We start from the raw sequence: 27500 nt of genomic DNA, 5'->3' as shown, positions 1-27500 counted from the left end.
CTCTCACCCCCTCTCTCGTCTCACACATACTCCAAACCATGTCACTTTGCACTCCGAAAATGCATTTTAGACATTCTCAGCATCTTTTACACGGAGGCCATTTAAATGATACATACCCTCACCGCATGCCAGGTACCCTTGCAGAAGAAAAAGATAAAGAAAAGAAAATCAAATAAATAAATAGATACATAAATGAATAAATAAATAAATAAATAGATAAATAAACGGCATGATATGTCCTGTACATACTTCCTTCCATGTATCATATACGCCAGCAAGTCAAGGTACTTATTTTATCTGTGTTAGGTAACAAATAAAAACATCAGATGGCATTGGCTCAGACTGGTAAACAGTTTTATCTGCTCTCACCCCACCCCACCCCCACATCTCTCTCTGTTTCTCTCTCTCCCTACTACCCCTCCCTCATGTGCAAGGGCTCGTTGGCGGGAGTGACAGTCTACTCATAAACGTAGTAGTAGTAGTAGTAGTAGTAGTATTATATGTATATATAACTGTTAGAGATGTTAATTGCTTCCAATTTGACTTAAGTCTCATTTAGTGCCCAGCTTCATCTCGCTGCAGACGATGTGTGTTCGCGGCATCTTTGTCGATGATTAAAATAATATCTGATGTGCTTGACATCTGTGTTAGGAATGTAAACATCGAAGGCGCAGGCAATTAGCTCTGAGATAGATACCCTGCCAGCCTTTCTACCCCCACCCACCCACCCGCCCAGCCTGCTTGACTGTGAGTGGAGCAGAGCAGAGCAGAGCTTGCAAGGCGGTGGTGAGGCATCTATCTTTTCACATTAAAAGAAAAACAGTTCCATCTTCTTCTCCCCTCCCTCCTTCCCCACTGTCCCACCCCACCCACCCCGCCCCCACCCGGTCTAAAAGATGAAATTAGGATAACTTACTTTACAACTTTCCCCACTTTGACAATTCTTATCTATATTTTGTCATTTGCAGTTACTTCCTCTTCATCCTCTACCTTCTCCATTTTTTCTTCTTCCTTAACTTCTCCTCCTTCTTCTTCCTAGTTACCTTTTCTTTCTTTGCTTCTTCTTTGCCTATTTCTTTCCTTTCTTCTTGTTTGCATTTTCTACCCCCCCCCCCCCTCATTCGTTTTCTTTCTCTTTTTCCATTACATACACACTCCCAAAGAGAGAGAGAGATGGAGAGAAAGAGAAAGAGAGACAGACAGTCAAAAGATCTGTACACACATACACACACACACACGCATTAATATACATAATTTTAATTTAGCCGTTGTTTTCATTGTTGTTATTTCTCTCAGAAGGAGCAGTGATTTATCACTACACTTGATATCTTTTCTTCTTATATTTATTTCCATATTTTCTATTTACTTATTTGTTTTAGCTATATTTTTTTGTCATTCCCTCCAATAAATTATTCTATTTTATATTTATATATATATCTATATATATATATTTTTTTTATATTTCATTAATTTTATTTTTTGCATTGTTTGTTTTTACAGCTTTTTAAAATAGTAATTAGACATTTGAAGCATACATAATTTATTGACTATTAATATAGATATTTGAAACTTGCTTTCATAAGCAGTATAGCAGATCAGAATATTGTATTCGCTTCAATGTAAGAGAATGCTGAAGGAGAACTTTTATACTATATTGTTTATAATTTTTTTTAATATTTATTTCTCTCATTTTTTTTGTTTGCATTTATTCATTTTTATGTGTGTGTATGTATATATGTGTCTGTGTGTATATATATATCTTTATATAAATATATATATATATATATAAATATATATATATATATATATATATGTGTGTGTGTGTTGTTCTTTTTTATCATTTACTTAATGTTTTATTTCCCATTTGTTAAGATGCTATGAGAAAATATCATTCCAATAAAAATGTAAGAAAAACAAAAAAAAAAAAACAGAAAAAATTATTTTTTTCCTTCTTCTTCCACCAAAAGAGATTGAGAAGGAGGTAAAAAAAAAACAAAAAAAAAGCCCCACAAAGCAATCGAAACAAAAACAAAAGATAAAGCAAACAAAAGGGAATAATGATAATAATAATAATAATAATAAAAATAAATGATAATAATAATAATAATAATAATAATATAAAAATAATATGAATAACAATTGCTAATAATTGTTAGAAAGCTGCATCTATTATTTCTTGAGAATTCTAATAATTTAAGAATCTTGTCACATGCAATAATAGTTTATTTATGGCCATAGATGCTTGTGCATCCATATTTCAAAAAATGGTTAACAGCTATTTAACTCAGCCACATATGTTCGATACACTAGAAGGATTTTGACGATAATGCTGCGTGCGTATTTTCGCGTGTGTGTGTGGACGGGTGGGTACGTGTTAAATTTTCAATATTTCAAAAAGCTGTTGACACTTAGCAAGTCTTAATTCATCCAAAACAGATTTCTTTGTATATGTTTTTGCCTTGCTTTTTAATTATATATATATATATATATATATATATATTATGCATGTATATGTGTGCGTATGTGATATATATGTTTATATGTGTGTCTGTGTACATATTTAAAAGCAACAGTAACAAAAAGCTATTGTTTTATGATAAATCTAAGTATGATGTTGTGGTTTATTCCATTTGGAGTTTCTTTCTGTAGATAATGGTTGTATCTATTGCTGCATGCTCTTTTCTTTTCTTTTCGTTCTCTCTCTCTCTCTCTCTTTCTTTCTTTCTTTCTTTTGTTTTTCTCTTCTTTTCAACTTTGATAAATTTCTAATGAAACACACATTTCTGTTAAGCAACTTGTGGCTTTAGCTTTTAATCTTTATATGTGTTTGTTTGTTTTGTTGATCTGAACTGGAATGGTTTTGCTGATAGGTTTTTCTCAAGGAATGGTGCTGAGTGAAGCGAACACAGTCAAATTAATGCTGGTAATATTCACTTTGGAAAGTCAAAGATTTATATCTGATGAAAATGTCTTCAGGGAAGGCAAGGGCCAGGAGTGGTTTATAACAAGAGTTGATGGGAATACATGAACAAAGACTGAACTCCAGTTTCAGTATTTGATGTGGAAATACTTCGGTTTAAAGCTAGTGGAATTTACCAGAGCAGGGATAGAAGTTTTAACAATGATTTTTGAGACATACATGGCTAATCATGGAGTTCTGGAGTAATGCAGTATTCTGTTCTAACAAAACATCCACATTATCTTGGAGATAAAAAATTGCCTTCTAGTAGTAATACTGTTTCTGTTTCTTTTTACTCTTTTACTTGTTTCAGTCATTTGACTGTGGCCATGCTGGAGCACCGCCTTTAGTCGAGCAAATCGACCCCAGGACTTATTCTTTGTAAGCCTAGTACTTATTCTATCGGTCTCTTTTTGCTGAACCGTTAAGTTACGAGGACGTAAACACACCAGCATTGGTTGTCAAGCGAAGTTGGAGGGACAAACACAGACACACAAACATGTACACATACATACATACATATATATATATATATATATATATATATATATATATATATATACACACACACATATACAATGGGCTTTTTTCAGTTTCCATCTACCAAATCCACTCACAAGGCTTTGGTCGGCCCGAGGCTATAGTAGAAGACACTTGCCCAAGGTGCCATGCAGTGGGGCTGTGTACATATGTGTGTCTGTGTACATATTTAAAAGCAACAGTAACAAAAAGCTATTGTTTTATGATAAATCTAAGTATGATGTTGTGGTTTATTCCATTTGGAGTTTCTTTCTGTAGATAATGGTTGTATCTATTGCTGCATGCTCTTTTCTTTTCTTTTCGTTCTCTCTCTCTCTCTTACCAACCATGTGGTTGGTAAGCAAGCTACTTACCACACAGCCACTCATTGTGGAGGCGCAATGGCCCAATGATTATGGCAGCGGACTCGCGGTCATAGGATCGCGGTTTCGATTCCCAGACCATGCGTTGTGAGTGTTTATTGAGCGAAAACACCTAAAGCTCTACGAAGCTCCGGCAGGGGATAGTGGCGATCCCTGCTGTAAGAAAAGACAAGAGAGAGAAAAAGAGAAAGAAAAGAAAAAGAAAGAAGAAAAAAAAAAGGCGGTGAGCTGGCAGAAACGTTAGCACGCCAGGCGAAATGCTTAGCGGTATTTTGTCTGCCGCTACGTTCTGAGTTCAAATTCCGTCAAGGTCGACTTTGCCTTCCATCCTTTCGGGGTCGATTAAATAAGTACCAGTTACGCACTGGGGTTGATATAATCGACTTAATCCGTTTGTCTGTCTTAGTTTGTCCCCTCTGTGTGTAGCCCCTTGTGGGTAGTAAAGAAATAACACAGCCACTCCTGCTGGTAACTATTTGCTGATGTGTAGCCACATATCCATCCTTATTATGTAGATCAAAGACATTCCAGCAATGACCATCTCATCTTTAATTCTTCACACAAAGTGTATCTAAGCTGGATGTTATTCGATAGAAATTTTGCTACTATTTCTGGCAAGTCAGACAATTTCATAAAAGATCCCTCACTGACTTGTCTGACACTTGATTTCAGTACTGAGGTGAACTTGAACTGTAGAAGGAATGTCTCTGCAGTCACTTGACTTCCTAGAAATAGTAGCCAAATCTCCCCTGAATCATACACTACTCTCTTTATAGAAGAAAACATTGGATGATATAATCCTGGGTTTACTGTGCACAAGCACAAAAATACTAGATGATCATGCCAGGAAATCATTTAATCGTACATCTGCTTGATAAGAGCTACCTTGGAAGTAAACAACGTTTTAAGTGAGCTAAGATATGTAGAATAACTTATCAGCAAAGAATTTGAACTCATTAACCCAATAATGAAGTAGTCTAACAACCTTTTGTCAGTTGTCTCTTTGAACCTGAATATTCCTATTCTAAGAGTTATTTTATTGAATTCTCTCTGGAGAGAAGCTAAGTCAATGTTTAACAGGTTTCAACTGGAAATTGTTCAGAAATTAACACTGTAGACCTTAAATAGAGTGAAATCTTGGCATATTTTGTTAGTGATTTTCATAACGTTGTAGTAAATCTTAGTCAATGTGATAAAAGTAATGTCAAGGAAACACGAAGGGGTGCTGTAAAGTTCCTGGCTTTGGGTAAAAGAAAATACAGGAGGATCAGTTGATTATGCTTCTAGTCAACATATTCCCCCTTATCAGATTCACACACTTAATGCTGCGGCCCTTCAGTTTTTCTAAGCCCTGTAAAAGAACTCGGAAAGTTGAGCCTTCAACCAAGCCTTTCGTGATACCCTTAAAGCCAGGAACTTTTCAGCACACCCTCGTATTTTATCATCATCATTGTTGTCATCATTGTCATTGCCATTATTGTTACCGTTCATCGTCATCGTTGTCATTGTCACTGTTCGTCATCATTGTTGTCATTCTTCATTATCGTCATTGTCATCATCATCATCATCATCCCAGAAGTTCAACTTTAGTTTCCAGTGCTGAGTTCAAATCCCACTGATGTCAGCTTTGCATCCTTGGGGAGATCTGTGTGTGTGTGTGTGTGTGTGTGTGCACGTAGAGGGGGGGGAATCAAAATAAAGTATCAATCAAATGTTAGGGCTGATTTAATCAACCAACACCTTCCTCCCAACTTTCAGGACTCCTGCCTATTTGAGAAACAATTCTTAATATTATTATTGTCAACTTCAACTTTGCCTTTCATCCTCCTGGGGTCAATTAAACACACTGCCAATCAAATACTGAGAGTTGATGTAATCAACTAACACTTCCCTCAATATTTCTGTCTTGTGCCTATGTAAGAAATTATTATTATTATTATTATTATTATTATTATTATTATTATTATTATTATTACTATTATTATTATTGTCATTATTTGTAATTCTTTTTCCAAACTTTCCTTCCTCCTTTCTTTCCTAAATGAAGTAATTTCCGGCTGCAATGTCTATTTGATTTGTAAAATAACTTCAGGTTGTTTGCGGAATAATTTATTAGCGATGCCACCGTCATATCCATGACGGTGGTGTCTGAGCATTCTTTCGAAGATGAATTCATTGAAGTTTTTCAAAATATGCCAACAAACTCCCCCTCCCTCCCTCCCCTGCTCGCTCCGTCTCCTTCCCTCCCTCCCCTGTTCAGCATAAATGATCATCTCTGTGTAGTTCTTTATTAGCCATTCCTGTTGCCTTCAGAAGATAAGAGAAAATTGTTATTGCTAAATTGTTGATTTGGTAAACATTGTTATCTCTTATTCCCTTCAGTCTTTGGAAATTTATAAACAGCAAATATTAAAACAAAAAATTAGAGGAGGTTAAGCCAAGGCGAAAAAAAAAAAAAAAAAAAAGAAAAATGAAGAAAATGAAGAAAAATGTTAAAAAAAAAAAAATTTTTTTTAAATGTAAATGTAAAAAGATAGGGGAAAAAAATCGGTAATAAAGTGATTCTTTTGATTAACTAATTTTATCTATTATCGATTTAAGAAAAGAAAATTGCCTCTTAGCACTCTAACCTATATCTTATCTTCATTTTAAAGTCCATCGCAGATTTATTATGGTTTTTAACAACTCCTGTGTTTATTTTATTCTTTAATTCATGTATTTATCTTGGCAACTTTCTTCTTTTTCTTTCTCACATTTTCTTTCTTTTCTTTTCTTTTTACCTTATATCTTGTTTTGATTGTAATGAAATTCTGAATTTGAAGTCTCATTGTAAAATTAACAAATCATTTAATAGTAATGACAATCTTTATATATTTCTTTTTTTTTTTTGTAGTGATGGCATGGGGGTGGTCAGACACACACACACACGCACACACACACACACACACACACACAGAGTCTCTCGCTAAAGTTTGATTTTTTTTTTTTTTCTATTAATGTTTTACCTGCTCTCATCATTATTGATAGTTGTATTAAAAATTCCTGTTCAAATATTAATAATAATGATGATCAAATAATAATAATAATAATGATAATAATGATGATCTCTTTCCTGTTTTTCTTTTTTTTTTTTTTTCTGTGATACTTCGATGTGTAAATTTGGACACAAGATTTAGATTTCTTACAGAATTAAATCACGAAAAAAGAAACGAAATAAAAATAAAATAAATGACTCTGGGCTGTGGAATTAGTCATTCAGCTCTCCAAGAATCAATAAAACTAACTATGGTACCATTAAAGAGACAAACTAGGGATTAGAAAATTGCAAATCTTGCTTCAGGTAGGAGAGTAGTTAATGAAAATCCCATCCTCCACCAACTGGTTAGTGCACATCTCAATGTCCTTTATTCTTTTTATTAAAATATTTTCGTATATTTATTTGTTAATCTTAGAAGGATACAATAACGCCAAAGAAGAGTTGTAGTAGGCATTCGTAACACCTTTATTTTCACTTCCCTTTTATTTCTTGCTTGTACTTTATATTATAAAGTGTCCAAGAGTTTTGTTGTACATCAACGATCCTGTCATTAACATAGTTCCATTGCTTTTTCATTGCACTGTTTTTAGTTGCAATGGTGTCAGTGATCAGTTTGTAGCTGTAGGACATGTTTTTGGTCTTTCATCAACATTTCATGTCAACTTTCCCTGCTAACACGGATTGGACTGGTTGACATAATCCAACCCAGTTCTTATTCAGAGTTATAACCCTGCTAGATGAATCGGAGGATTTTGTCTCAGTCAGTTGTATAACTCATCTTTGGTTTGTTTTCTACAGCTGGATGCTCTTCCTATCACCAACTGCTTGAACACACACGCATATATATAAACATAAATATATAATGGGCTTCTTTCAGTTTCTGACTACCAAAACCACTCACAAGGCTTCTGTCATCATCATCATCATCATCATTGTCATAATTTAACATCTGTCTTCTATCCTGGCAGTGGTTGGACTATTTGACAGGAGCTGGCACATCAGAAGACTGCTCCAAGCTCTATTGTCAACTTTGGTAGGGTTTCTATAGCTTGATGCCCACTTTAATACCTTATTTTTAATAAATGAAAATTTGAATAAAGAATCTTGCAAACCAAATCCAAATACAAAATAAAATTTTGAAATTTAACATTAAATTGTTCCAGTCACGATTATAATAATTTAGCTGTATGTAATTTAGTGGTCCCTGTGATAAATCACTATTTCATTGTGGCATTGGTTTTATTAGCATGGCTGCATTATTGATCATTGAAATCAATGTCATATTCCATTTTGTTGCTGGCGTTGTTTTTCTAAGTTATTAATTTCTTATCTAGGTTTTCATTTATCTACAATTAGACTTTGAAGAGTAAGAAAATAAAACCCCTTTACCTTCCCACCTCCATCTCAAACTGATTTTGAAGAAGACACTGCAAGTTAAGAGGTGTCATCTAAGCAGATAACGATAAATAAATCTGTGTGTGTGTGTGTGTGTGTGTGTGTGTGTGTGTGTGTGTGTGTGTGTGTTGTAATATTAGTTGCATTAGATACTGCTATTTTCAATAATCATAAAAGATATCTAGTAATATTGGTTTCAAATTTTGGCACAAGGCCAGCAATTCTGGGGGAGAATGGCTAAGTTGATTGCATTGACTCCAGTGCTCAATTGGTACTTATTTTTATCAACCTTGAAAGGATGAAAAACAAAGTTGACCATGGCAGAATTTAAACTCATTGCGTAACGGTGGATGAAATGCCATTATGCATTTTGCCCGGTGTGCTAATGATTCTGCCAGCTTGCTAGCTTATGGTATTCTTTTACTTGTTTCAGTCATTTGATTGCGACCATGCTGGAGCACTGCGCTTAGTCGAACAAATCGACCCCAGAACTTATTCTTTGTAAGCCTAGTACTTATTCTATCGGTCTCTTTTGCCAAACCACTAAGTTATGGGGACGTAAACACACCAACATTGGTTGCCAAGCGATGGTGGGGAGGGGAGGGGCAAACAAAAACACATGCACACACACATATACAACAGGCTTCTTTCAGTTTCCGTCTACCAAATCCACTCACAAGGCTTTGGTCGGCCTGAAGCTATAGCAGAAGACACTTGCCCAAGGTGTCATGCAGTGGTACTGAACCCAGAACCATGTGATTGGTAAGCAAGCTATTTACCACACAACCTTAGTAATATTAAAGAATATATGACATATCATATATCTGAGATTTGTCTGTTCTGTTGCAAGAATTTGGGCCAGCTTTCGGGTTTGAAGATAAAATCATTTCTTTCTTCCACTAGTCTTGGAGGTTCTGTAGAGAGCTATGGGCATTGTCCTTTCCTCCTGACTAAAATATAATAAAAAAAACAGTAAATAAATTGCAATGAAATAGGTGAAAGCATGGCTGTGTGGTTGAGAAGCTTGATTCCCAAACCATGTGGTTTTGAGTTTAGTCCCACTGCATGGCTCCTTGGGCAAGTGTCTTTTATTATAACCCCAAGCTGACCAAAGCCTTATGGGTGGATTTGGTAGATGGAAACTTAAAGAAGCTCATTGTATATGTATGTGTCCGTCCTTGTTTTGACATTAGGTGAAGATGTGATGGTTGTAAGCAAGTGAGATCATCATCATACAAGCAGTATCATTCATTCCCCATCTGTCTTGAAAACATATCCAGTCACGGGGGAAATATTACTTTACTTGCAAACAGGTGAGGGTTGGTAACAGGAAGGGCATCCAACCATAAAAAAAAAACCCTGCTTCAACAAATCCCATCTGATCCATGCAAGCCTGGAAAAATGGATGTTGAAACAATGATGATGATGATGATATATAGTGAGAGAGAGAGAGAGAGAGATTAATTAATTTGAAATATTTTTAAAAATACAGCTTTTTAAATTCTTATTTTAGCTATGAATTAACATATCGTCTCTAAATATGTTACGCTTTTCCTAAATATTCTTCAAACAGAACAGTGAAAGGTTGCAAAATGAAAAAAAAAATGCAGAAAATATTCGTGGGGAGGGAGCAAAAAAACAAAACAAATAAAATATTTAAAAAACCTCCAAAACAACAAAATTAAAATATTGAAAAGGAAGAGAATATAATAATAAATAGAAACGGTAGGTGGATTGTGGGTAGAAAATGAACTATAAACTACTTTTCTAGTGTTTTTATTATTATTACTGTCTTTGCATCTAATTTTAAATTGCAGTTTACCATTTTTTTTTCCTGCCATTAAGTTTGGTGCCATTTAGAAATAGTAAACAAGATTTGCATTTAAGGAAAAGTCGAAAGAAACGCAGTAAAAGAAGAGAGTAAATTATTGTAAAGTTGAGTGGTGGCAGTGGCAGTGGTGGTGGGGAAAAGGAGGAGGAACAAGTGAACCAAAAGGTAGGGGTGTGGGTGCAGAAAGACTGTGGGTGTGTGTCTTTTTGTTGGAATATGTTTGAAACATTTACTACTTATAACTTACTATGTTGTTAGCCTGAGGTGTTGTTGGAACATCTCTTCCATGAAACACCGTTCTAACTGTTGTTGTTGGTGGTGGTTGGTGGTGCTGGTGGTTGGTGGTGATGGTGATGGTAGGGGTAAAAGGTGGTGCACAGAACTTTGAAGAAAGAAAAAAAAAACAAAAAAAGAGAAGACGAAACCAAAAAAAAAAAAAGCAATGAAATTTTGAAGTAGATAGAAAGCATGACATAGAAGGAAGTGAGTCTGAAAGAAAGAAAGAAAGAAAGAAAGGAAGGAAGGAAGGTGTTGGCAACATGGAACATGGGTTGGGATAGAGTGGAATGGTTGAGAAAACTAAAATAATCCACATTTGGAAATCTAATTTAATTATTAAAAAAAAAAAAGAATAAATTAAGTAAATAGATAAAAATGACGAGAGAGAGAGAGAGAGAGAGAGAGAGTAAAAGTGATAATATTAAGGAAAAAAAAACCCCAAAACAAAAGCCAATACAAAATTGTACTCTCAACCTGTCCCCCGTCCCCCCCATCTATCTCTTCTTTCTCTTGTTTAACCACCTTTACAGAAGCTGCTCTGTGCTAGTCTATATTCTATTTAGGTTTTTCACCATTAATGGGATTTGATTCTTTAGCAGTACCTGATTTTTATCAAATCAGAGAGTTAACATTTGCAATTTTATATTACTACAGGACGACTGACTGTTTAATTTTGTTATGCATGTACGTAGGCATGTGTATGTGTAACATACATATATATACATGTGTATGTATATGTGTACATACATACATACATATGTATATGTGCGTGTATTCACTATGAACATACATACACATGGACATATATGTTTTCATTCATATCTTCACCTTACTGTGTATGTGTTGGGCAAATGCACACACATACTTCTATGTGTGTATGTGTGTGAATATGTGTGCATACACGCAAACGTATCTATGTATGTATATGTATGTACATCTATATATGTATATGTGTGTACATTTATATATGTATATGTGTGTAAATATATACATACATATAATCTCTTGCATGGTATTGTTTTGTAGAATTATTTAAAAACAGGAAGAAATTCATTTTTTTTTTTTTTTATATGTTTTAATGTAGTATATATTTTCCATTACTGTAATAGTTTGTGTGCTCTACTCCGATATCATGGTAGACTTTTGTTTATTTGAGTATTGTCCCAGAAGGCAAAAAAGAACCCCAACACTCCTCAACTAAATAAACAACAACAAAAAAAAAAAAAAGTTTCTTCATCTATTTTAAATGTTTAGTTCCTTCACTTTTTGTTTGTATTTTTTAGTCATAATAGTCAAATAAGAAAACAGAAGTATCTTGTTATTAGGCTGTGTCAGGCTTTCTGGAGTAGGACTCTCATCTGTGTGGTAAATTAAGAGATAATTGAACAAATCAACTGTAGTTGTTTTTTAAGAAAAGAAAAAGATACTTAAAAATGTGTATAGAAGGGGGTAGATCTTATTGGAATTGGGTAGGATGAAAATGAAAATGACAAAGTTGTGAATTTGGGAGTCATTGTAATTATTGTAAGAGAATTATAGGCAAGGAAATTCATTGTAATATCACACTAGGACAGTAATCAATATGAGGTTTGCTTATCAGTGTAACTTAACACATTTTTTCGCTTGCACTCTAGATATATTTGCCCACTATTATGATACATGATACATGTAAGGAAATACTATATCCAATCTTATCCCCTTGTAGTTCTTTTGTGTCTCCTTGTTTTGACATTGTGTGAGAGTTGTAAATGAGTGTTACCATCATACAAGGGTTTTAGTCAAATAAATCAACTCCAGGACTTATTCTGTTGGTCTCTTTTGCCAAACCACTAAGTTACAGGGACAAAAACACACCAACACCTGCAGTGGTGGTGGGAGAAACACACACACAAACACACACACACACACACACACACACACACACACACACACACAAATGATTATAAAACAAACTTCACATCCACACTGCCATATCTGTGCCTTTTATCAGGAATATGTAAAGCTGATGCACTTGTGCATACACATGTTTCCTTTTATGGACTTGCCAGTTGCATGTTAGATGATGTGTTAGTGGAGAAAGTTTATTGTATATTTATGAGTAGACATGAATTCCTTGTCTCTTTAACTGGTCAATGCAGTTTCTGCTTAAGTCATTCCTACCATTCGTAACATTCTTATTTTTAAACATCATTAATTTTGCTATTCTGTCATGCTAAACTACTGCATAAAACATATTATTTCTGCATCTTTACAGGAAAATTAATCATTGTTGATCTCTCATTATTTTCACTTTATTCTCGCCACTTTTCTGGAGACAAAATAAAGAAAAGACAAAAAAAAAAAAACAAATTTCATGTAATGGCTTTTATTGATAATTATTTAGTGACTCTGCAAGCAGGGAAACATCTTTTGCAGAGAGATTAGTAATTATGAAATCCCTACTTTAGAAGCAATTTTATTTTCATTAGCTGTAATTAATGACTTTTGATCTGGGGAGACAGTCAAATAATATGCTAGTCTTGGCATATGAAGAATGTCTTATGTCTTAGGATTTTAAGAATTATTTATATTGGTATTTATTTTTTTCTTGCTCTTCTGCTCAGTATTATATGCAGCTTCTGCTATTAATAAGTAATTTAGTACAAAATCAGTTCATTTGGAAACGATCAGCCAATGTTCGTTAGTTATCTTCGCTAAAATGCTAAGAAATCATTTGGTTACATAATTAGCATAATTAACATAATTATAGTAAAGTAGAACTGGTTTATTACTTACGGGGATGAGATGAAGTTTCAGGCAAAATTCATATATTTTTAAGAAGTTCCAATGTTTTGTTTTTTTTGCATCCAATCTTGGATAATGCTGTTGAGGCATTGAGCTATCCACCTTCAGTTAATGTAATTATTAGTACTGGCTTACTTGACTTCTCAAACAAAAACTAATTATTGTTTTACTCATTGTGGTAAACAGGGTTTTATTTTTTTTAAATTTCTTCTCTTTAAGTGCAAGCATTCTTCCAAATGACTGTAAACTGTAACGAAGAAAGACATACCTAGACACACTTAGAAACAGATATGAGACTGATTCAATTATCTGAGTTTTAGTGGGCTTGCTTCCTCCTTACTAAATCACTGTAATGTACAGTGTAAACTACAGTATAAGTGAAATGTGTTTGTGTATACATGTATGTATATGTATGTATAAAATATATCTTATTTTGTTTGAGTTGGTCTTTTGCTACTCTGAGTTTCATCTGCGAGTGCACAGGATCTTCAGGCAAGCTATGGCTGCCATACCTTGCCTGAAGAACTTGTACACCTACAGGTGAAACTCAGTGTTGCAAGAGACCAACTTGACCAAAATAAAATATATTATTAATCTCTACTATAGTACTGAGCACGCTTTTTTCCCCCTAAACACAATCTCTCTCTCTCCCTCTATATATATATCTATGTATGTATATATATATATATATATATATATATATATATATATATATATATAGTTCTTTCTTTTTCTAATCAAGTTTATTTATTTCAGCATGACTTCATATAAGTTTCATTATTAAATCTTTTTTTTGCTCAGTAATTGTGAACTAGTGTAAACATGTATATGCATACACCTATCTACTTATATGTATGTGTGTGTGTGTGTGTGTGTGTGTGTGTGTGTGTGTGTGTGTGTCCCCGTCCAATTGAAGTGACATGTACACACACATCTAAAACATACATAAGCAAATATAACCATATAAATTGTTGCCTGTGAAATGACTGTTTTTTAAATCAGTGTTTATTATTTTATATTTTGTAGGTAAGTGTAAACAATTCTACTCTATTGTAAGGAGTTTTCTAAGAATGAGGTACAGTACTTATTTTTCTTTTTTAATTGTCAATAGAAAATTCTTGCTATATATATATATATATATATATACGAGAGCATTTTTGCTTGTGGTTGTAAACTCACTTTCTTCTCTCCTTTCCTTTCATTTTTGTAAATGTATCTTGTGTATTATTGAGGTTGTTGTTTCCCTTCTGTTGTTCTTGTTTTTGTTTTGAAGCAGATTTTGACTGATCAATAAAGCTTTAATGTATAAAATGTATGTATCCAGAGGCATCTAGCACATACCTTTTGAACTTTCTAGAATTTTGCAATTATGGTTCTTGAAGCTGCAAATGTGTTGCTCTTATTCAATTATATATTGAGAATGTGTGTGTGTATGTGTGTATACATATGCATATATACATATATACACATACACATGTATGTGTGTGTATGATATATATACATACATATCCATATACTTGAAAACAGGGCTCCTCTCCTCTATAACCACATCTGCATGCATGCATTCTCACACACACATATATACATGAACATACATGTGCACGCTTGTACACACATATAATTGGAATATATGTGTGTGTTTGTTTGTATGTATGTATATCTCTCTCTCTCTCTCTCTCTCTCTTCTCTCTCTCTCTCTCTCTCTCTCTATATATATATATATATATATATATATATATATATATATATATATATATATATATATGATTTGGCATCTATGTTCTCTGTGCATACTTTTCTATGTATCTAGGCATGGTTGTGTGGTTAACATGGTGGCTGTGTAATCAAGAAGTCCCTGGTTGGGCAAGTGACTTTCACCACAATACCTGGTTGTCCCCCAAGCTTGTGATAGATGGAAACTGTATGGAAGCAACAGAGAGCAACTATACTTGTAACACAAAGTACCAGCCTTGTCACATTGTGTTATGCTGATGCTGCCTGAGAATTACATTTAGAGTACAAATATCCGTGGAACACCCAGTGGTTTATTCTATAATTCACTGAGTACATTGCTCAGTTGATTGTGTGGAGGCATGTGGCTCAGTGGTTAGGATATTTGTCTCATAACCATAAGGTAGTGAGTTTGATTCCTGACTATAAGTTGTGTCCTTGAGCAAGACTCTTTTATTTTCACGTTGCTTCAGTTCACTCTGCTGGCAAAAAGGAGTTGCAACCTGTAATTCAATGGGCCAGCCATGTCACATTTGCTGTGGCATGCTGAATCTCCTTGAGAACTATACTGAGGCTGCACATGCCTGTGGAGTGCTTGGCTAGTTGTATGTTCGTTTCACGAGCAGGCTGTTCGGTTAATTGAATCAACTGGAACACTTGTCAGCATAACTGATGACGTGTCAGGATTGAACATCTGGTGCACACATTATCAAAACTGACAGAGGATCTGTGTGTGTGTGTGTGTGAGTGAGTGAGCATATTTAAATCATCATCATCATCATCGTTTAACATCCACTTTCCATGTTAGCATGGGTTGGATGATTTGACTGGGGACTGGCAAGCCAGAATACTGCACCAGGCTCCAATCTGATCTGGCAGAGTTTCTACAGCTGGATGCCCAACAGGTCTCTCAAGCAGAGTTTAGTGTCCAATGAAGGAGAGGTTGGTATGGGTGCCAGTTGTCGGATTTGGTTCGATTTTGATTTTAGATTTCAGATTCCAAATTCACTTGCCTCAACAGGTCTAAGACTACAGGTACAATTCCTGGACTGTGCTTTGCATTGTGTTTTTGTGCAGGCATTTGGTTTCATCCTGCTCCATTCTGCTCAGCTGCAATGATTACCATCTGAGTGTTGGTACAGCCTGCTCTCCCTCTATGTTCTATTGATGTTCTTTTGAGTCAATAATGAGGTAGCCTAGATGATGTCTATGTCTGCATGTGATTACATGAACATCAAAACATCCATATTACGGAACCATATTTGCTCATGGTATGATAAATACTGTGTTGGGTATTTGACTGGTATTTCTAGCAGGTGAACAACCATGTGGAAGCATTTGTTTAGGAAGATTAAGTTTTTTTATTGGCAGCAATATAGTGTGATATTGGAAAAATACATATAGAATAGGATAATGCAGATATAAAATTTCCTGTCTGAAACATTAGATTTAGCTTTTTATTGAATACCCATCTAAGAATTATTGTTCCAAAATTAGGTAAGAACATTTTTATTCAAAGCTATTTTTATTTTTCTTAAGAGTTGAAGGAAAATGAGTATTTTTTTCATGTATTGTAACTCTTTAGCATTCAGATTACTCTGTCAAATGTAATGCTTATTTATTCACGTTGTTTTGAATTAATCATGAATTATCTCACAGCTCTGATATTTCGATCATGGAATGTTTATTTTTAGAATGACATTGTAGGATAGGTCTGAGAGGCCAGATATGGGTCGTATGAACATAAAAGAGGTAGAATATTTGAGCCAGATATGCTTGGTTTAAATGTTAAAGAGTTAAAAGAAAGGTGAAATTTTTAATGCATATAGGCCCATGTGAATGATTGTATTTTGCACACAAACAAGCACATGCATGGCTGTGTGAGTTAAGAACTTTCCTTCAGAAATATGTGATTTGGGTTCACTCCTGTATCATGAACTCTGTTGGTGTCCTCTACTGTATCTGTAGGTTGACCAATACCATACCAGTGGAATTTTGCAGATGGTAATTGGAAAAATCCCATCATGTGTGTGTGTGTGTGTGTTTATAAATACATACACAGATACACACACTCACTCATTGTAAATGGTTGGTGTTGGGAAGGGCATCCAGTTGTAGAAACCATGCCAAAGCAGACATTAAAATTTGGCGCAGTTCTCTGGCTTATTGTTTCCTGTCAAATCATATGATCCATGCCAGCATAGAAAACAGATATTAAAGGCTGATGATATTGATAATGATAATGATGACAATGATTATAATGGTGGTGGTGGTGATGCCCATAATCTCCTTCTTTTGACATGTGCGTATTGATTGTAATCAAATGTATCACTATTCATATACATGGTGTCTGTTGTGGGTGATTCTCTGCAGAAATATGCCTGGGCTGTTCATTGTTTGTTAGACTGGAAGGGTTATTGTTGGTAACAGGAAAGGCACCCAACTATAGAAAATCTCATCTTAACAAATTTTTTTTTGCCTGACCCACACATTATGGAAGAGTGGACAAGAAAGTGATGATGACAAAGATGATGGCAGCAATGACCTGTTTAAGCTGCTTAGTATATATTTCTGTACAAAGTTCAGTTTACAAAAAACATAAAGCTGGTTCCCAAGACTGGTGGTTTAACAGACTCAAAGATGCCAATGATATGATGCTGGTCACAGAAGGAAAAAAAAAAAAAACTTGATACGAATGAAGTTGGAAACCAAAACAAAACAAGAATCTCTTCGTGACTTGATACAAAACCAAAGCTATGTTAATGAGAATAATGGATGATTATACATTCTTTGTTTTATATTTTTTTCCTTTTTCCTTTCAGTATGATTGATAAATGAAAGTTGATAGGTTTTTATCCCTAAGATCCAAGGTCAACAGTGTCTCTGAATACAGAATTGAAATTAAAAAGATATGTGACATTGGCTCACATCATTCTGTCTTAAATGACTTCTGCTCTGGAAAATTTCTTTTCTCTCAAATGAAGGATCATCCCAGAAATGTCAGATTGTTCTTGCTTCCATGGCACATAACCACATCCAAACACGTGAATTTCTCTGTAGAATTTTTACCAATTTAGACTAACACTAAAATATGTAAATACACACACATGTATTTACTTATGTTGGTTTATGTTAGATAAATGAAAGAGGAGTGCTCAACACTAGATCTTAAAATGATGATGTTGATGATGACAGTGACTCAATTTTTGTGTAAACATGTTGGTAAGAAGCCTGCTTCCCAACCTCATGGTCACAGATTCAGTCTTACTATGTGGCACCTTGGACATATGTCTTCTACTATAGCCATAGGTCAACCAAAGCCTTGTGAGTGGATTTGGTAGATGGAAACTGAAAGAAGCCTATTGTGTGTGTGTGTGTGTGTGTGTGTAAGGGGGGGGGCTTTGTGTTTGTGTTTGTCCCTCACCACCACTTGGCAACTGGTGTTGGTGTGTTTATGTCCCCCATAACCTAGCAGTTTGGCAAAAGGGACCAATAGAATAAATACCAGGCTTTAAAAAAATAGAACGGAAATAAGTACTGGTATTGATTCGATTGACTAAAATTCTTCAATGTGGTGCCTCAGCATGGCCGAAGTCTAATGACTGAATCAAGGAAAAGATAAAATATATGTGTAGTAATTTGCTCTGTGTGCACATGCATGCATGCATGAGAGAGAGAGAGAGAGAGAGAGAGAGAGAGAGAGAGAGAGAGAGAGAGAGAGAGTAAGGAAGCATCATTATGGAAACTCAATTCCTGAAGGGGACAAAATGGTGAATCCTGGTGGAATTTATTATAAAGTAAGACTATTCATTTCTTGTGAATTTCACCAATATGCATCTCATGTGGAATATGTTTAAGATTCTAAACGAGTTGTAGTGTGAATTTTGTGTAGTTGGGTAAAGTTACACTGACAGTTACCATAGCTTCTAGGGTGTTAAAGTGTTTCAAAGACATCTTTTTGACATCAGTGCATCCCAAGAGAGGATTGAAATTTCAGTATTGTAAGTTATCAAAGCATCAGTTATACTGTAGTTGTTGTCATTTACAGTAAGGAACTGTATATTTCCATCATGCTTATTTAGTGACAAGTCAACTAAGGCTTTGAGAGATAAATGTCTCAACACAATGCTGAGGATTGAATGTGAACCCACAAACATTACATTTGTAAAAGTCTCACTCTAATCACATTGCTAGCTATGGCTGTCATATTTTATACTCACTGGAACTTCATATTAACCTGTAAACCAAATATGTTTGAATGTAATTATTTCTGTAACTCTTCTTTGTGTAAATGTTCTACTCCTCTCTCTCTCTCACTCACTCACTCACTCTCTCTCTTTTGCTCAATATTTTTTGAAAGATTTATTTCTATTAAACCCTGGATTTCATTGAAAGCAAGTTTTGTAAAAAGAAGGGTTGTCAGTCTTGTCTTACTTGTATGGCTTCACCAGTTGGTTTCTTTATTGTATTATGTTTTTTTTTTATTTAACTATTTGTAGGTTTTTTTTTTTGTTTAATGTTTTTATCTTTGTGATATTCCTCATAATGTAGCCATGTTCAAATACAGAGAATCTCCAAATTAAATTTTCTATTTTTTTTTTATTCGCCATATTAATTAATGTAAAAATAGAAATTATGAAGATCTATTAACAATATGGAAAATGTGTAATGGAAAGAACTGAGATGCGGAGAAAGGATGACTATTACACAAATTAGTACTTTTTATGATTAATGATTCTAAGTAGAGCAAACATGGTTATGATAACATTTCACAGATGGTTGCCAGAAACAAGGCTAGAACTATGTGCAGAGAGGTTACTGGGTTAGTCTCTTTGACCCGTGTTTCTTTGAAAAAATTTTTTCACAGAAATGTAAATACTTACTTGCTGTTATTTTTGTCTTCTTGTTTCGTCGCTGAGAAAAATGGTTTCGAGTAGGTGGAAGGGTAAAGATCATATAATTACTGATGCAATATTGTTTTGACATTGAAAAGATGCCAACATTGAGGGTGGCATCACTTTAACATTTGAAAAGCTAGTATGGAATCCTGGCATAAAGCACTTGGTGGTATCAGCGATGATAATGTGACAGCTTACTTACTGATCAACTTAGCTTGTAGATTATATTTTATTTTGTAGTTATATGCGTTCTGCCGCTTCAGCTACAGATGCTGATTAGATCTTTGTTTTCATGGTTCCATCAAACCCTCATCCATTCTAACATTGAGAAACACAGTTTGCAACCATCCCCCCCCCCCCCAACATCACTCTGAACTGTTTGCATTCTTACATTCTTTCACATAATTGAATTACTTTCTTTGTTGTCTTGTACGTTAAACTCTCTACACTAGCTGCTACCATCTACTTGCGAATCATGGAGATTTCTTTACCCAGCTCTTATTATTCATTCCATTTATATCTTTATACTAATCAGATTATCTTTCCCTTGTGTTTGTTTGTTTGTTTGTATGGTGTGTGTGTGAGATAGAGAGATCAAGAGATATAGAGAGGTAGTAGTCATAAATTCTTAGCCTCATAGTTCTGTTTATAGCCACTAATTTAACTTGGTATTTATACAGATCTAGATAATAATTCACTTGCTAACTGATGATAACTGAAGATAAACCCACAGAGAAGTGCTGTTCACATCTGTAGAATGGTGTTGTTTCTACATACACTAATATCATACACCAAATCTAAAAGAAGGGACATTTGACTAATTATTAAAAATTCAATTGCACAAACATGATATAATCATAAGCATACAGATTCCCTTTGTTCCCCCCCCCCCCCCTGTTTTCCCTATTCTAACCAACTCAACTTGTTCCAGTCATCTTTTCCCCTCTTGTCACCCTTACAGTATTTTACTGCCCCCCTCCTGCACAAAAATATTTTTCTTTCCAATCCTTCCTCCTAATACCTGCAGCCTTCTGAAATTCCCTTCTTTTCCTTGTTTTCCTTCCAGACACAATAGATGTATTAGCTGAGTTTCAACCACATCAGTAACACCTAGCATGTCTGGTAGGGCCTGCTAAAGTCAAAGAGAACTGCATCTTGTCTTCTGACAATCTCCTTTAAAAAATGTTTCTAGTATATTCAATTTATCATTTGAAGTGAGTGAAGTCAGACAAGATTTTAACCGCAGTTCACTTGCCAAAAATTTATTCCAAATTCTGAAGTTATGATACAAAAGCTTCCATCCTGAATGAGGCTCTTATTATTGGATATGGAAAAGATATATAGATATAGAAGTTCTGAATCTTGTGCAGCCCTCATCTTTTGCATTGTTGAAACAGCATCATAGAACTGTAACTTACACATATTTTATAAATATCTGCAGTTGTAGACTGGTGTTGATTGTTTTTCTGTTATCATGTTGAGTTTGAATCATCATAACATTTTTGCTTTGAACTGAATAGAGTTAGCTGAGGTTATTATGTGAAGGAGACATCCAGAATATTTCTCCAGATTTTACTCTTGCTTTTTTTGCTTATGGCAGCCCTTCAAAGGTGATGACAATGTCAATCCAAGACATTCATCCTCCTCCACCTCCAGCACATGGTTTTTCGCTCCCACTGCATAGCCCCTTGGGCAAGTGTCTTCTACTATTGCTTTGGGTTGACCAAAATCCTCTGAGTAGAATTTTGTCGATGAAAACTACAAAAGGCACATTTGATGAAGTAAACACTTTGGCGTCAATGGATGATCGCTTTTCAAACATCAGTTGATGATGTCTGCTGTTCTCTAATAAAACATCAGTTGGTGATGCCTGCTGTTCGCTAATGAAACGTCAGTTGATGGTGTCCACCATTTACGGAGTAAAAACTGCAAAATAGGTGTTTGTTGAGTGGGGCGAGCAGAAGGCATGATTATTTAATGAAAGAAAGACCAAATGTGTTTCCAGTTGGTCTTTCCACTTCCCTGAGTGCACGTCGTTGAAGGTTAATGGTGATTACCTGTCTATATTTTCATGGAAGATATTTAAAACGATAGAAACCTCGTGATCCATAAATGCATCATATTATATCTGTATGTATGCAACCGTTAAGTATTGGAATGCATGGGTACATACACACATTTATTAAGAATTATATAAGCAAATACTCATATACGTATCGCTCTCCTCACCCCATTTCTGTATATTTTCTCTCTCTCACACACACATACACACTCTCTCTCTCTCTCACCTTTCAATAGTCCTCCACTAAGATAATGAGTTAGTGTGACAATGAGAAAGTGGTGAGAGAAAAAATTTTTCCAAGCATTGCTACTTTTTTTAAAATCATTTTTTTCAAAAATTTTTTTACTCTTATTATTTCAAATTGTGGTCTTGAATACTAATTAATTCCGATATGGATTCCGAGTGACATCTTGACTTTTTAAAACATGTGAATTAAGCAAAGTAGAAATTGAAGACTTTGAAAATATTTATCGTTTAGACACACACAGTGAAGGCATAGCTATCACAAAACTATTTGACAGATTATATTTAACAAAGAAATTAAAAAATAGAATAAAATAAAATGACTGACAAATTTGGTAATGCTTATTTTAAATTTTGGTTATTTATGTTTTTTATTTATCCATTTATTATTCTTGTTGTTGTTATTGTTAGTATTTTTATTATTGATTATTTTGTTTTTGTGTTCTGGTGTTTTGTGTCTGCAATTTATTACAAATTAGAAATGAAAAGAGAAGTGTGAAAATTCAATGAGGAATTTTCTGGTTTCCAACTTTACAGATAATATTCTTTGAGAGTAAGAAAAACAAAAACCCTTTGGAAAAAAAGAAAAAAAAGAAAGAAAAAGCAAAAATTAAATTATCTGTTGTAAATGATTGAAATTTTGTTGTTGAATGAAATGAGATTTAACAAAAGCATTTGTAATTCTGTCTTCTTTTTCTTAACCAGTCAACATAGATTTCTATGCTGCAAATTGCTCGACAGAAGAAAATTGCTCTCATGATCATGTTTTTAATCAGTACAGTTAATGCGTGTGTGTGAATACGTGGACATATGCACATGTGTGTGTGTGTGTGTGTATGTGCATGCATGCATACATGGATGTGTGTGTGTGTGTGTGCGCATGCATGCATACATGGATGTGTGTGTGTGTGTGCATGCATGCATACATGGATGTGTGTGTGTGTGTGCAAATGCATGCATACATGGATGTGTGTGTGTGCGCATGCATGCATACATGGATGTGTGTGTGTGTGCATGCATGCATACATGGATGTGTGTGTGTGTGTGTGTGTGTGTGCATACATGGATGTGTGTGTGCGCATGCATGCATACATGGATGTGTGTGTGTGTGTGTGTGTGTGCGCATGCATACATGGATGTGTGTGTGTGTGCGCATGCATGCATACATGGATGTGTGTGTGTGTGTGTGTGTGTGTGTGTATTTAAGGTGGTGGTTATTGATATTTGTCGAGATTTTCAGATCATTATCCTCTTTGTTTCCACTTGTTAAACAACGAATCAGTCTGAGACCTACGCTTATCTTTAGCATTGATATTATCTGTTTATCTCTGCAACAATGTCTACACATACACGCATTTTTACTCATTCACCTGGATGCACAAATTCATTTTCCAAACACACACGCACACATTCTATGAAGCGACTATCGACTTGCTTGCATGCACACACACACACACACACACACACACACACACACATGCACGCATAACTCTGTTGAACACATTTTCATTCTTACTTGTGTACACATTTGCTTCATAAATATGCATTACACATAAACGTAAAGACATTCACATTTTCTCCTCTTACTCTTTTCTACCTCTTTTTCCCAGTCTCTCTCCCTCTTTTGCTCTCTCTCTCCTTACCAACACATCCTGTTTTATTTTTGCTACTGTGTTAATTCAGATAATTACGTAACGAACCGCTCTTATTCATTCTAGTGCTTGGCCCTGGTTTTGTAGCATTAAGCAAATGACAAGCAAATCTGCTTCTGGGAAAGGCTGTTAGTTCACCACAGGTAACCTTCTCAGACTTCAGGTTCTTGTTTGTCTGAGCGATTTTAAACTGGAAGTTGTGAGCTAAAAGTTGAAAGTGTATCTTCCCCAAACATATAATAGAAGGTCAGCAGTGGATATTGAATTCATAACCTGTGAGCAGGTTACATAATACTGTCTCTTGATTTACTGACCTATGTTCTGTTGGACACATATGATACATAAGACTGATAGAATAAGTAACCAGGCTTTAAAAAATCCTTCAAGGCAGTGCCTCAGCTCTGGTTTCAGTCTAATGATCGAAACAAGTGTAAGATAAAAGATATAGTTTAACCCTTTAGCATTCAGATTAATTTATCAAATGTAATGCCTCTTTATCCACATTTAAAAAAAAAAATCAGTCATGTATTACCTTGTAGCTTCAAGAGTTTGAGAATGTGACCGGTTATTTTTAGAATGATATTGTGGATAGTAGAGAGAATCTGGATCAGGTCAGTTTCAGCATAAAACAGGTAGAATATTTGGGCTGGATATAGCTGGATTAAACACTAAAGGGTTAAGTAGACATACTTGTTGTTCTTGTTATTTCATTTGTAACATTTGTTTACTTTCATCTCATTCCACATGAAAATGTGATTTTGGTGTGATATTGTCATGGAGGTGGTCCCCCAATTGTTATCAAGTTTAGCACCTTTTCTTTTTCTTTTTTTTTAAAGTCAAATGATACAGGTTATTACTATTACCATTTAATCCTGAATTAATCCTGACTGAACAAACTCTGAACCAAGGTATTTCAATTCTGATCATCTCAGCTTTTTAGGGTTACCTAGAACTATATGATATGTCCTTCTCCACCCCTCCCACTCTTTTTAAAAGAGTGTAGAGTTGATTTGAGAGGTACTTGACTGTTGATTCTAGAAGGTCAAATGACTACATAAGAGATCCTCTGTTTTGTATGATCAGTGCTTCCTTTATTGCAAGGTAGTGAAGATTGCAACTCTTGTTACAGAATTGGTTATTATTCTTGGCAGAATTGTTAGAGCATTGGTGAAAATTGCTCATTTATTGATAGGTGCAATGATCTGCTATTCTTTATTAGCACCACCATCATCATCATCATCATTTAATGCCAATGCTGGCATAGATTGGATGGTTTGACAAGGATCCAATGTGTCTAAGGACTGCATCATACTCCAGTGTCTGTTTTCGCATGATTTCTATGGATGGATGCCCTTCCTAATGCCAGCCACTTTACAGTGTGTAGTAGGTGCTTTTTTTCATACCATTAGCATCATTGAGGTTACCATGTAGCATTTTAATGGCAACAACTGATTGTACTTTAGTGAAAGCACATAGCCTAGTGGTTAGGGTGTTGTACCCATGATTGCAAGGTCATGGTTTTGATGTCTGATCTCGGCAGTGCATTGTGGTCTTGAGCAAGACTCTTCATTTTGTGTTGCTGCAGTCCACTCAGCTGTAACTGACTAACGCTGTGATGGAATGGCTTCTTGTTCAGGAGAAATGTTGTAAAGTGGGTTTCTTAGAAGCCATGAAAACTGGGTAACTGGACCTATGAGGGATGCTGATTGTTTGTGCTTTAGGGATTCTCTCTATTAGCTTAATATCTACTAGTGACAGCCCTCCATTGGTGAACTGGTGGTAACTAAATTTCCAACTAAAACTTATCATCTGTTTTTCGTTGGTTAAATATTAAAAACAAAAAAAAAAAAGAAAAACAGGAACATGGAAATTCTAACTTGTGTTTCTTGTTTCTTTCTTGAAAGTGGTTTATAAATAAAGCTATTTGTCTTCTTTTCAGAAATTTAAATAATCAATATCTTTCTCCCTTCTCTCCTTTCGCTATCTCTTCATCCCCCCCCCCCCGCCCTCCTTCACCTCATTGTTAGATTTATCTCTTCAGTTTTTTTTTTTTGTTTCTCTATCTTGCCTTGGTTTCCATCCTCCTACTCTTCCCTATCTACTCCTCCTCCCTTTTGAATATTCTTGGTGAAATTGTTTTGGCTTTTTTTTTTTTTATTATTATCTCTTATTTCTCCCAGTCTTTTTTCTGTTTTTTTTTTACTCTTGTGTTTTTGTTCTTACAGTTGTTGTTGTTATTATCATTCCATTATTAAAATTATTATTATTATCATTCCATTATTATTATTATTATTATTATTATTATCATTATTATTATTATTATTATTATTTGTGATAGAGCTTCTTCAGCAACAAACAATCTCTTTTTCTCTTCATGTAATTAAATGCATCCATTTTTTTTTTCCTATTTATTTAAAAAAAAATTTTTTTCCATGATGTTTTCTGGAGTCTCTGAAAACAAAAACAATAACAAAAAAAAAAAGAGCAGAAACAATTCTTCCTACATTAAAATATTGAAATTACGGTGAAATATTCTATTTTTCAAGATTATATTATATTATAAAATATAATTGTCTGCAGGGCTGTTGTTGCTGAGTGGTTAAAATTCTTGACTACTTACTTGCATTTGTAAAAAGGTTCAGAACTAACCAGAATAGTTTCACTCAGCCAGCTGGGTAGCTGGATGAATTATAGGATAAATTACTTCCTCACTAGGATTATGCTACCACTTTGAATTGTTACCACCTAATTCAACAATCATTGCTCAAGTCTACTGTCAACAATTAGAGCCTTTGAACCAAACTTTGAAGAGAAAAAAAAGACTGTCCCCCCCCCCCCCCAAGTTTGGGCCTTGGGCCTTGTGCCTAGAGTAGAAAAGAATATCTTAATGCAGTTTTCCTGCTGCCCTAAGGCCAACTCTAATGGCAGTGTCACCACACATTTGCTTAACCTGTTGGAAATGGTAGCCAAATCTCCTGCAAACCACATCCTAACATCTTAGATAAAGAAAAAGGACACATCAGATAACATAAGCCCTGATTTATGCCATGCCAAAAAAAAAAAAAGAATGTTGGGGTGGTTACAAACAAAGCACTTTTGATCATTGACCTGCTTTAAAAAGATATGTAGGTCACAACTTACGATCATAGGTCTGCTGGATCAGAGCCAACCTGGGGCTAAACAGTAACAACAGCTGCTGCATATGCCCCAAGTGCATTAATGTGTTTTGCATGTGCAGTTTATTCACGACTCTCCTAGGAATGCATATTGTAATGCCATTTCCTTTTGTTTTCTTGTATTTAGGTTGAAATAATGTTGCTTTTACTTTTGGATAATGTTGCTTTTTGGATCTTTTTTTTTTTTTTTTTGTTCTTTTCGTGTTAACTATTCCTTCTGTTCCACTATTAATGGTGTTTGTCTTTTTTTACACTCTGCATTCACATGTACCTTTTATCTCTGAATGTTTGTAGCTTGATGAATTGTCTGCCTCATTTCAAACAGTGTTTTGCTCAGAAGGGATTGGCATCATCATCATCATCATCATCATCATCATCATCCCCTTCATCGTCATCATCATTATCATCATCATCGTTGTCGTCATCATCATCATCATCAACCACCTCCACCACCACTACTGCACCATGGGTTAGACAGAATACATTGAGGCAGATTTTTTTTACAGCTGGATGCCCATTCTATTGCCAACCTTCATCTGTTTCCAGAGAGG

At 34.8% G+C, this 27500-nt stretch overlaps 1 protein-coding gene across 4 annotated transcripts in view; it reads left to right on the top strand.

The window, feature by feature from the left end:
• LOC106881821 (nonsense-mediated mRNA decay factor SMG5) overlaps window positions 1-27500 on the top strand; it is a 1052345-nt gene that overhangs the window by 617131 nt on the left and 407714 nt on the right. Inside the window, exon 20 of one of the 4 annotated variants that reach the window (XM_089354251.1) lies at window positions 27456-27500. This exon is cut by the window's right edge and continues 57 nt beyond it. The exons of the other annotated variants lie outside the window; for them this stretch is intronic. Within the exon in view, the coding sequence (XP_089210377.1) occupies window positions 27456-27500 (45 nt within the window). The remainder of the gene's footprint in view (window positions 1-27455) is intronic. 4 annotated transcript variants of the gene reach the window in all.

This window comes from Octopus bimaculoides, chromosome 6 (assembly GCF_046866305.1).
Source record: "Octopus bimaculoides isolate indiv1 chromosome 6, ASM4686630v1, whole genome shotgun sequence".
Classification (NCBI taxonomy): Eukaryota; Metazoa; Mollusca; class Cephalopoda; order Octopoda; family Octopodidae; genus Octopus; species Octopus bimaculoides.
Note: the sequence above shows the minus strand (reverse complement) of the source record. Positions and strands in the feature narration are given on the sequence as shown.